We start from the raw sequence: 12989 nt of genomic DNA, 5'->3' as shown, positions 1-12989 counted from the left end.
TTTTGTCTGTTGTATATTTGTGGTAGGTCGGTTGTGTTTTAATTCATGTAGTGAATATGGGATATTTGGGTTCCTGAGTTCTGGGGTATTGATCCACTTTTCGAAGTTATAGGTACTGGCTTTTTGGTATCGATAGTTATGGTTGAGCTGTGTAGGTCATGAACGTCCAAATTCTGTGGTTTTGCTGGTGTAGCGGAATGTAGTAATTTAAATTTTTCTGGGTATATTTTGTTTCAGGATGGTGTGGTGTTTCTTTATTGTTGTATATTTAGCTTGTCCCCACCCTTAACCCCCAATTTTCCGCTGTTGTTACGTTAGTTTAATTTTATTTTTGGAGTGAGATGGTATTGGGTCATTCCACGTGAAGTGTCCTAGGGCTCCCAGCTCCACCATCTTCAATTTTGATGAAATTTGTACAGGATGCACCTGAAGGTCCCACATGAACTTATGGTTGAGGTGCTAGAGCCATTTTCGTGAAGACCACTTTTACAGAGACCGAAAAGTCGTGAAGAAATCGTCAAGTTTGGCATTCCAATGTGCCTAATGTAAGAGCTAGACTCTTGCTTCTGGGTATAGTGGTTCAACTTTGTGTGCTCTACACACAAGTGTTGCAAGTAGAGTTCAGAAAGCAATGAATTTGGCATAATTTCAGTTCAAAGTGGGCAACAAATCATGTCGCGAGAAATTTGCCCCATAGTTTAATGAGGCATAAGTAGTGGACCAAGTGCGCTATGGACCTGGTCTTTTTCCAAACTACTGTCTGTCTGGGTGTTTAGTATACCACACATTTTGGCCTGGCTTGTGTGTTTAATTATTGTGCTACCATCCCGTAAATTTGCTAAAAAACATGAATGTATCAAAATGTACCTGTGTTCAAAGTCATGTATCTCAGAATGGACATCTACCACATTACGTTCATTAACACCATTCAACAGAGCACATTTCATTCTTTTAAAAAAACCTATTTTCATTTTGGTGTACCTTTGGGCAAGGTGCAAAAATGTCACCTATAATTTGGAATTTTGTTGATTATGTCTTCATTATTTAAATATTCATTTTGCTGTTTATTCAGTGATTTTAAACCTGTTTGTGGCAGTTTAATTGCTAAATTTAACCATTTAACTGTACGAGAGACTGCTACATAATTTTTGGGCAATTTTGTTGATTAATCTTCATTGTTTAAATATTCATTTTGCTGGAATGAGATGATCACTCTGCAGCAGAGTGTGCGCTGATATGAAACGTCCTGGCTGATTAAAACTGTGTGCCGGACCGAGACTCGAACTCGGGACCTTTGCCTTTCGCGGGCAAGTGCTCTACCAACTGAGCTACACAAGCATGACTCACGCCCTGTCCTCACAGCTTTACTTCTGCCAGTACCTCGTCTCCTACCTTACAAACTTTGCAGAAGCTCTCCTGCGAACCTTGCAGAACTAGCAGTCCTGAAAGAAAGGATATTGCGGAGACATGGCTTAGCCACAGCCTGGGGATGTTTCCATAATGAGATTTTCACTCTGCAATGGAGTGTGCACTGATATGAACAAAGGATTGCATGCTTCATCGCTGTGAAGTATATCTAGGAACAGAAGCTCTAAATGAATATTTGGAAAGTGCTTTTGAAGATTTTGAGCCTGAGGATACAATTCATTTCAAGCAAAGGAGTCACACTGATAGAGATGCACTTGAAACCAGAGAAATGACAGTTGAAGGATTCATTGAACTATTAGTTACAAAACTGTTGGCCCTTTCTACCCACCACCACATTGCAAAGCATCAGAGCAAGCATTTGCAGTTCACTAAAGAAGGTCTCAAACCAGGAGAATTGATTATATTAATGGACTTCGCAGAAAATTAGTCCTTTATTGTCCAAGACGCAGTGCAGGGATTCCACTGGGAAAATTGTCAAGCTACAATACATCCATTCGTCATTTACTACAAAGGTAATGAAGACCTAAAGAGTGTCAGCTTCTACATAATCAGTGATTGCCTCTGACATGACACAGTTGAGTGGATGTGTCTTTAATGTACTTGATCAAATCCCTTAAGTGCATTTTTAAAGAAATTAAGCATATTCATTATTTTAGCAATGGTTCTGCAGCACAGTACAAAAATTTTAAGAGCTTCCTAAATCTTTGCCATCATGGAAAAGATTTTGTCATTACTGCAGAATGGAATTTTTTTGGAACAAGCGATGGGAAATCACCATGTGATGGAACTGGGGGTACAGTTAAGCATTTAGCAGCAAGAGCTAGCCTTCAATGCCCAACTGACAGCAAAATCTTAACACCAAACTGATCTGTTTGAATATTGCAAAAAAGATTTTCATGCCATTGAATTTATTTATATTAAAAAAGAAATTATTGAAGATACAAAAATTGATCAAGAGAAACGTTTTGAGGATGGATGTACAGTGTCTGGTACAAGAGAACATCACCATTTTGTGCCAATTGATGAAAAGCGACTTAAGATTCACAGAGTATCAAATGATACATTGTCCTTTATAACAAATGTTAACCGACATGCTAAAGTTGCTACTAAACATGTTGCCATTAATGAACTACAGCCTGACCAGTATGTTGCTTGTGTTTATGATGGAAAATGGTGGATAGGAAATATCTGTGAAGTTTCATGTGAAGAAAAAGATGCCTTGATTAATTTCATGCATCCTCATGGAGCTGCTCAATCATTTCATTGGCCTACTAGAAGAGACGTATGCTGGATGCCAGAACAACAGATAATTACAGTCATACCAGTCGCAGCTGCTTCAATGATGGGGCGACAATACAGTTTGCCAGAAGCAATAGTTTTGGACATCAGCAAAAAATTTAAAACATTTAACAATTGAAGAATTCTGTATTACGACTTGGGAACCACGGAGAGACCCAAAAAAGGCCTGGGAACCTGCTAGATACGCACATGCAGACTTGGGAACCTGCTAGATATTCGCATTCTGGCTTGGGAACCTGCTAGACACCCACTTTCAGGCTTGTGAACCTGCAGAGGGTGTGTACATGGACAAGGAAAAAAAATTCCCGGATTTTTTCCCAGTTGGAAATACACTTTCTCCCAGGTCAAAATACACTTTTACGAGTTAAGTGACAGTATACTTTTCCTCGGCACTGTAAACCGTATCAATCCTTTGATGGTTTATGGTTTTATACAACGACGTAGAATTTACCAGCACTTTAGAAAATGAAACTCGGGGAAAAAACACGTTTTGGAAAGACCTTTGATGTGCAACAACATGTACGCTACATATTTTCGTGTTACGAAGGTATAAATTCAAATTCCACCAAACACCGCATGTTACTTTCTGAAGCATTAAAATCGAGATCGCGACGCTCTTTTGCAAGCCAGTCACAGCTCATGTCACGTGATCTCGCCAGAGCTGATGACAGCATTTGACACGTGATGTAGTCCGCCAATAGCAAGATCACTCGTAAGTAGCGCGACACACAAATAAGAAAAGTTAATGGCTTAAATTAGTATACGTATTGTTGCTACAAGTAAAGCAATGCTTACACATATAATACTGGTCTCGAAGATTAATAAGCTGCAAGAGAAGCTAAGTTTCCACATATAATGTCGATCTTTTTTGCGCGTCATACATCACATAAATGTACCAGTAAAATTTTTAATAACGACATAAATGTCTCATCTTCTGGGCTCGAAATTCTTCAGGTGGTCGTCCCCAAAGAGTTGATTTTTAAATGAGATCCAAACGCTCTGTGATTTAAGAAATTCGTCGCACATTCTCTCACATAGTTTACTTTGAAAGTAACGTTTTTCAAAGCAATATTTTTCCGTGACCTATTAGAAATAGGTCCGTTTCAGCAGTTGCCAGAGAGCGCCAGATAACAGGCGTCACTGCACGTGGGCAGCTACGATGACGCAGGAAGCCCGCATGTTAGTACGTGTGAAACATTAAAAGAACTTGCTTTAAAACGAATCTAATGTAAACAGCTGTCACGTCACGCTCATTGGAGGCAATTTGTTGTTACGAAGCATTGCATAGTCTTCCTAAAGCCTTTGACACACTTTGCTGTCGGCAGACGCTTGTATGAGCACTGTGTTTTGTTGTATATGGCGCATTTCCTTTGCAACTTAAGTTTTATTTTAGTTTTTTTTCTCTCGTTCATGTTTTGTTGCTGCAGTATTATTCTGCAGAAGCGGGATACAGTAATATTTTTTGTTAGAGTATTGGTTCTTACCAGTCAAAATCACAAAAATTTAACTGAAAACTGAAACAATGAAAAATTCCCGGAATTAAAAAAAATTCCCGGGTTTTTCCCGGTTTTCTCCCGGATGAAAAAATTCCCGGATTTTTCCCGGATCTCCCGGTTGTCCCAGGTCGTATACACCCTGCTGCAGTAAAGAAATCCACCCGTGGCTGACCTTGTATGGCTATCGTGCGTGGCCCCTTGGTGATGGGGTTACCAGTCTTGAGATTGGTAGTGACATAGCCATCATGGACCAACGCAAGGATTTTCCGAATTACCAAAAAAGTCAATAGCTTAGGCGAATTTTTTGCACCTTACCCAAAGAGACACCAAAATGCAAAGAAGTTTTTCTAACATAATGAAATGTGCTCTCTTGAATGATGTTAATGAATGTAATGTGATAGGTGTCTATTTTGAGATACATGACTTTAAACACGGGCGTATTTTGATACATTCATGTTTATTAGCAAATTTACAGGATGGTAGCACAGTAATTAAACACACAAGCCAGGCCAAAATTTGTGATATACTAAACACCCAGACAGACAGTAGTTTGGCAAAAGACCAGGTTCGTAGCGCACTTTCTCCACTACTTATGCTTCGTTAAACTATGGGGCAAATTTCTCGACATGATTTGTTGCGCACTTTGAACTCAGATTATGCCAAATTCATTGCCTTCTGAACTCTACCTGCAACATTTGTGTGTAGTGCACAGAAAGTTGTACCACTATACCCGGAAGCAAGAGTCTAGCTCTTTTACATTAGGAAAAGTGGAATGCCAAACTTGACGATTTCTTCACGACTTTCTGGACTCTGTAAACGTGGTCTTCACGAAAATGAGTCTAGCACCTCAACCAAGTCACAGATGAGCCTGAAATTTGGCATAAGTTCATGTAGGGCCCTCAGGTACATCCTGTACAAATTTCATAAAAACTGAAGATGGTCGAGCAGGGATCACCTTCTAAACTGGGACACTTGACATGGAATGACCCAATTGTCATTTTTATTTTTGCCCGCGTTTGTTGCCGAGTGTATGTACTGACGTCATTGTCGCTATATTGTATTCGCTGGAACTAGCAGCTTCCGCCATATTGATGATGTCATGCGTCAAAGCAAACGGGTGGAATCGGACGCTTCTGTAATGGCGGTAAGTCGTCCATATTAAACATGGCAGTTAAAAACCAGTGAAAGTTTTACTTAATACATCATTTACTGGCGCTCTCTCGCTATTACAGCGACGATTTATTGTATATGTACTGTATATTCAGTTTCTAGGAATTGCTCTTGCTGATACTTCTTTGGAAATAGTTCTCCGTAAGAATGAGGTGTACAGTATGCAATGGATGAGTGAATGAATTGGTTGTAGGAAATTTCCACAATCGTCGAGTCTTCAGTATTATTATAATATTTATACAATTATATTGACAAAGAAGTGTAGTGTGAAAAGAACGTCACAAGGAACATAGAAATAACCCTTTTTACAGTCTAGATAAAATTATGAATAAAGGCGACTACCAAAGATCTATTTACAGTTAAGAAAAGCTTGCTGCCAAGATAGGCCTATATGAATTCCACCTGCACACAGTACACACTATCTGATGTGTGTTGGGGCTTATGGGCGCTCAACATCGAGGTCTTCAGCGCACACTATCTGATCAAAAGGATCTGGACACCTTTGAGAGGACATTAATATGGGGACCCATCGCCTTCATGAATGCTTGAAATATGCTGGGGAAATTTACAGTGGGGTGTAAAAAGTCGATAGAGTAATTGAAGACCATTCTTCCTCAAGAGCCAAAACCACAGAATTTAGTGATGTTGGGGGTTGGGGTCTGGAGTGAAGTCAACTTCCTATCTCATCTAAAAGTTCCATTGGCTTCAAGTCAAGCCAGTCCATTTCAGGTGCGTTATGGCTTTATGACAGTGTTTGCTGTCACGCTGATGCACCCATCATCTCTGAACTGTCCCTGTATTGCATGCAGTAGACAATGCTGTAAAATGTGTTCATATCCTTATGCATTTAGTATTTTCGGTAATTTCCAAGAATGATTGCCTATCGAAGTCGTGGGGTCCAAACGACACATACCGAACACGCGATTGTAAATCGATAATGCGAGTCTCGTGGCGGGCGCTATGATCAATTACTTGTGATCAGTTTTCCGTCGTTCATTTATTTGCTCTTTGCTCTGCGAATTATTTGTGACTTGCTTGGGAAACTCAGACGATTTCTGTGGATTGTGAGTATGGCTGGCTCTGAGCACTATGGGACTTAACAGCTGAGGTCATCAGTCCCCTATAACTTAGAACTACTTAAACCTAACTAACCTAAGGACATCACACACATCCATGCCTGAGGCAGGGTTCGAACCTGCGACCTTAGCGGTCGTACGGTTCCAGACTGAAGCGCCTAGAACTGCTCTGCCACCCGGGACGGCGATTGTGAGTATGATGTCTGGTGTTCCTGACGTTTCTTCGGCGGATTCTTTCAATGGAAAAATTCTCATTCCATGCATATCCAGCGTAGAAAATTGACTTTTTGCCGCAAATATGCAGTTCTATCGGACGACGGAAGGAGGGACTGTGTTGACTGTGGTGCTGCGATGTGTGTAAAACTTCGTAAGAGGCGGTTCGATGCTGAAATACCGTTTCCAATTCACTGAGGACAGTGCGGAAAACGAACGAGTATCAGGAAGAATACGTGGTTCGACTCTTCCAAGTTATCCATCCAGACCAGCGTAATTCTTCTATCGTGCTGGATTCGAGAATACACATTGCAAGCAACAGCTTCAGAAACTGAGTTATTTGCAAATACCGTCTGGAACTATTTCGGGTTTTGCCGAGAAGTCTGTTATGCGGTAGTGACAAATGACAGTGTGCCAATAGGTAGAGCAAGTAAGATTGCGGAAGTTGACGAATCTCATACAGCTAGACGGAAGAGCCAGAGAGGACGATCTTCAAAAAGCGAACTCGATCACATTTGGGTATTCGGTGGAATAGAAAGAGACTCGCGGAAGTGTTTCGTTGTCAGAGTATTGTCCAGAGACAAGGTCACTTTAGTGGGTCTCATAAAGCAGTTCATACTCCCTGCTGCTAAAGCCATTACAGACGGGTTTCAGTCGTACAAGACTCTGAAAGGATTCGACACGAATTCGTGAACCACTCTGTGGAGTTTGTGCCTTCGGATGACCCCAGTGTCCACACACAGAATATTGAGCGGCTATGGAAATCTGTGAAGTTTGCCATTAAAAGAGAAGGGCGTCCAGGACAAAGATGAACTGTACTTGTTTCAGTACCTCTACTTCTACAACTTGCGTTTGCAGGGATCTGCCGATATTCTTGCCTGATATTGGCAGAGTTTGCCCAGGCACATCACATCGCGTTACATGGACTTTCACATGACGATAACACCGACAACGAATAAGGTAAGTCGTGTCCTTTGTAATTGCAAGTGTTTTTTTTAACGCTCTTGTTTTGTCGTTGCTGTTGTGACCACCGTAAACATACTCATAACGCCTGCCACGGGACTCGCATTATCGATCTACAATCGCAAGTTCCATATGTGTCGTTTGGACCCCGCGACTTCGATAGGCAATCATGCTTGGAAATTACCATACTTTCTTCAATGCAATAAGGAAACCACACCCTGTCCAATGGCATCCCTGTTTACCTCACCTCGAGAACCACTTTGCTGCTTGACTACTGTATCCCGTTCCTTTTAAATCCCTATGCACTGTCATTGCGCCAGCTGGACCGCTGGTAACACTTTGTAACTCACGGGTGATTCCTTCGGCTGATTTCATGCGATTTTTCACAATGTAATTGCTCAAAGCTCTCTTGCTATTAGCAGAAGAGATTTGTTTGATCGTTTCTGCTGTGGTTGTCGACTTGGGCAGCTTTAAGAGGATCGTGACAACTACTGGTCAATTCTGCTTTACATAGCGCTGTCGGGATACTTTCGGTCCGACACTGAACGTTCAGCAGATGACTAGACACTTTCCACGTGCCGCACGTTTTACTACATACGACTTATGCGGAATGTGCCACGAGCGACAGAATGGCGGTAATGTAATGAACTTTATTGCCCCTTAATCCACAAATTCCTTCTCCGTAGAAAATTACCGATATCATGAAGTAGGAATATCTATGGAGTGAGCCTTCAGATGCACGCAACAGAATTTTTGTGGTCAGCATGCATTCCCTTCGAAAGAAGATACCGCACTTACCTATGAAAAGTAATTGTTTCTCCTTTCCTGTATTTCGATTTGCATATGCAGCAGCCACGATTATTCATTGTTATTGTTATTAATAAGTAAACACACAAAAGCAGGAGAAATGTCTGTAATAATCAAGTTACGGTCTTCTTTGGAAAATGTAAACAACCAATAACCAAAAGTAAGGTGACTATTACCACATGATATTGACGATATGTGCAGTATGCTATGTTTACTTCATAGATATTCTTGGCTTATGTTTATGATCCATTGTTATGACCATAGAGATTGGTTATCAACGATACGCTAGTCAGTTGTTGAAGTTTTGGAGATACAGGGATTAAGAATTAGAAAGAGTGGAAGTAGCGAAACCTTGCGTTACATTTTAGGTCCAGTATTAAGAATCAGTTGTTCTAAAAGCGAATATGAGCGCGAAAGCATATATGAATTTAATTAGTTTTATTTTTAGAAGGAATGACATCTGGATGCGTAGCAAGTGAGTGTGTTGTTTGGTTCTAATTCGACAATACTACTTTGTTTCTAACCGTTAACGATTCTTTTATTGTTGTTGGTTAGTAACGTCGGAATGTCGTGGGAATCAACTTGATTTAATTGTGGCGAAAGGAGACTGCTCATTGGGTGAAAGTCACGGACGTGTTTTAGCAAGAACATTCTGTTGCCATTTTCGATTGAAAACGTGCAATGTAAACGCTGTTAGCAGTTATATGTCAGTAACACTTCTCGTGTCACTCGAATACTTTAGTTTTGATATTGGATATTTTTTTCTTCAAAATGGGGGTGTTTCTCGAAGTTATTAAACCGTTTTGCAGTATTCTTCCCGAAGTAACGAAGCCAGAAAGGAAAGTTTCCTTTCGTGAGAAAATGTTATGGACAATAATAACACTTTTTATTTATCTTGTTTGCTGTCAGATTCCTCTATTTGGAATAATGAGTTCAGATTCTGCAGATCCTTTCTACTGGACACGTGTAATTTTAGCTTCAAATAGAGGGACATTAATGGAACTTGGCATTTCACCAATAGTAACTTCTGGTATGATTTTACAAGTTCTGGAGGGAACGAAGATAATTGAGGTAGGAGATATACCACGAGATAGGGCGATTTTTAATGGTGCACAGAAGCTTCTTGGTTTAATAATAACTAGTTGCCAGGCGGTTGTCTATGTTTTATCTGGTATGTATGGCGATCCAAGTGAAATGGGTACTGGTGTATGTTTGATTATAATAATTCAGCTAGTGATAGCAGGAATGGTAGTAATTTTGTTTGATGAACTTCTACAGAAAGGCTATGGTGTGGGATCAGGCATATCTCTGTTTATTGCGACGAACATTTGTGAAACTGTTACGTGGAAAGCTTTCAGCCCGACGACTGTAAACACAGGACGTGGTACGGAGTTTGAGGGAGCTGTCGTCGCCCTGTTCCATTTACTTTCAACTCGCAAGGACAAAATTCGGGCCGTGAGGGAGGCCTTTTATAGACACAACTTGCCAAATCTTATGAACCTATTGGCCACGATTCTCGTTTTCGCGATTGTAATTTATTTTCAGGTAAGAAGATCTTCACCTTTGGTTTAATTATGTGTATTTTTCATTCTAAATATGTATGTTTATTGTAAAAAGTAGGTGTGTGCTATTCGTTATGTATACGAGACAGCTGTGTACAGTATGTACATAATTGTTTCTTAGGAGACAGTGCCTTGCTAAGGTTTGGACTAAATCTGACGCAATAGTACTCAGTTGTGGCACAAACAGAAAGCAGAGTAAATGGCACGAGATTTCTGTGTAACAATCATGTGGTGTACTTAATTGCGGTATTAAGAAGTGTCATCTGTCTGCGATGTATTAATAATTATTTAATGTAGTTGGTTCTTCATTATATCACTTAAGAAGTTGCTTATTGGGGAACTGCGTTGTAAGACCACTGCGATGAAATAATGGAAATGCAGGAGGGAAATAAAAACTGCGATACGAGCAGCAGCCGACAGCGACGTTGAAAACATGTAAGACAAACACGTTATATTTTCAAGCTATCGGTACGCACATAAATTACACACGTAAGACTGGTTACGGGTCAGTTCTAGTGTCCGATTCCACCCGTCGGTTTTGACCAATGACGTAATGTGTGTTGTTATTTTGTTAATGCCGCAGATTGTACTGTTAAATGCTTTCTCTGGATTTCGTCTTAACTCGCGTATATTAAAAATATGATGTATAGTGTTTTGTTTTCGGTATCTTTTGTTGATGAAAGTATTCGTGATTTATAAGATTCTGCTTTCTTACCCAATTGCTTTTCATTATGGATGAGTCAGTTGTTTTTACAGCGAAACTGCTCCTTGACAGAATGACTGACCGTAAATGAACTATAAGGCTTTTACAATCATGGGGAATTATTGCAGAATTGTGCAAGTGCAGTGTTTGTGGTAATTATATGGTGTTGAAAAAGGTTAGATCGTATGCCACTGTAGTTGAATGATTTTCATTTTGTACGGAAGTCTGCGGGAAATTTATAAAGTGCTGGGGATCATTGGGATGGGGGATTGTTATAGTTGAAGTAGACGAGTCACATTTTGGAAAGAGAAAATATGCAAGGGGGCATGAGTTTGTTTTTGCTTTGGGTTTTTGGAGTAATAATTTCTGGAAGGGATTGTGCTGATGTTGTATTTAGGGTCGTTCCAAATTGTGCCCCGAAGAAGTGTTAACAGCTTCAGTTGAAGAATATGTGGAAGTAGGGTCAATAGTGATGGCAGATGGGTTTTCTTCCTACAAGGGGTTGGGTGACAGGAGTTATCATTTGGTTGTTAATCTCAATACTGAGTTTAAAGATCACAAAACTGGGTCATGTACAGATACTATGGAGGGTGTGCTGGGGGGGGGGGGGGGGGGGGGGGCTGTAAAATCTGTTGTTGTGCGGGAAAGAGAAGTATTGCAAGGCCATTTAGACGACTACTGTTGGAGGCAAGAGAATTCCTACAGGTTACTGTGTATTTGCAGCATTTATGAAAACAGTCTGCAAAACGTACAGGCCTCGTTTTGTTAGATGTGGGTGGGATTCATATTTTTTTCTTGTTTTCTGTTGTTATTTTTTTCCATGGTCTGTGGGTTTGGTACCTTTTTGGTTTCTCCATGTGGAGGATTTTCTATCGTTTTAATATTTCTTGGGTACAATGGTGGGGCGATGGTTTAGTAGTTGTGTCTTCTGCCTGTGGGTTTACGTGTTTGAATTGTGATATCATTTGTACTTCTTATTTTTAAATTTTGGGTCCGCTTGGGGGCGGGTGGTGGGGAAGAATTGATTTTGATGGTGGCTCTTTCGTACCTGGCAGTTAGTGTTTATTATTAATTTTTTGATTAGTTATTCTGGTTTTTGCATTTCGTTATAGTTTGACCCTCTACTATTACTATTTCTTATTGTGCCCTTATTTTATTCTTATTGTTAGCCTCGATCTTTCACTCCTTTGGAAGTTCATATGTGGTAAGTTTCCCTTTATATAGCCAATTTTATTTTGCTCTACTTATGTCAATTTTGCTTTCATTCCTGAGGAACAAATTATATCGTTTGTCATTTTCGAGCTATTGTAGCTGGTGTGAGTTACGTTTAGTATTGTTATCAGTGCCAAGGTTCTGTTTTTTTTAGTTTTTTTGAGTGTGTAATGATGTTTGTAAAGATTTCATTTTTGGAAATGTTTTCTTTACTGCTTTTGACAATAATGTTCTTTGAAATGGATTAGTAAGTTTGTCCTATATAGAAGAATTCTTTTGTCGATTCCTAGGTAGGCAAGTTCTGCGTTTTTACAACATATGTTCGCAATGGTTTCTCTCAGTGTTTCCATTGCTTCTTTCCTCTCTGTACTTCCGTAACAAACAAACACTTTATTTATTGCAGTAGTACAGAAAGTAACAGCAAAATAGAAATCGTACAACATAATACTGCACGTGATTACTTGTAAAGACGCTGAAAATAGTGATTTGTGGAATCGGTAACTACAGTTAACCTACATTGATATATTATTTACCATGAAAAGCGTGGAACAGATAACCGGAATTTATGTTTATAGATGAATTGTAGTTACCGATTCCAAACATTCCATGATTTATTATGCACATCGTTTTTCCAAATATAGGCCAATTCTAGTTACCGGTTCCCACCATTCTATGGTTGAATAGATGGATCTGGTAGCTAGATCTGACCTATGTAGTTCAATTCTAGTCAGATTCCAACCATTCTAAGACGTCTTTGCAGCAGGTTTGTGCACTGAAATGTGATGGGATTTCCGCAGTACTACTTGCTCTACGAACTACCGCAGAAAGTTATTGGCTCTGAGCACTATGGGACTTAACATCTATGGTCATCAGTCCCCTAGAACTTAGAACTACTTAAACCTAACTAACCTAAGGACATCACGCAACACCCAGCCATCACGAGGCAGAGAAAATCCCTGACCCCGCCGGGAATCGAACCCGGGAACCCGGGCGTGGGAAGCGAGGACGCTACCGCACGACCACGAGATGCGGGCGCAGGAAGTTATTATTATTGGAATCG

General features: G+C 40.1%; 1 protein-coding gene across 1 annotated transcript in view; it reads left to right on the top strand.

Moving 5' to 3' along the window:
- Positions 1–9223: 9223 nt before the first annotated feature.
- Positions 9224–12989, top strand: part of LOC126412498 (protein transport protein Sec61 subunit alpha-like) — a 57941-nt gene continuing 54175 nt past the window's right edge. Inside the window, exon 1 of the mRNA XM_050082119.1 lies at positions 9224–9997. Within this exon, the coding sequence (XP_049938076.1) occupies positions 9224–9997 (774 nt within the window). The remainder of the gene's footprint in view (positions 9998–12989) is intronic.

The sequence above is a fragment of the Schistocerca serialis genome, chromosome 7, assembly GCF_023864345.2.
Source record: "Schistocerca serialis cubense isolate TAMUIC-IGC-003099 chromosome 7, iqSchSeri2.2, whole genome shotgun sequence".
In the NCBI taxonomy this organism is placed as follows: Eukaryota; Metazoa; Arthropoda; class Insecta; order Orthoptera; family Acrididae; genus Schistocerca; species Schistocerca serialis.
This window is presented reverse-complemented; position numbering and strand designations above follow the sequence as displayed.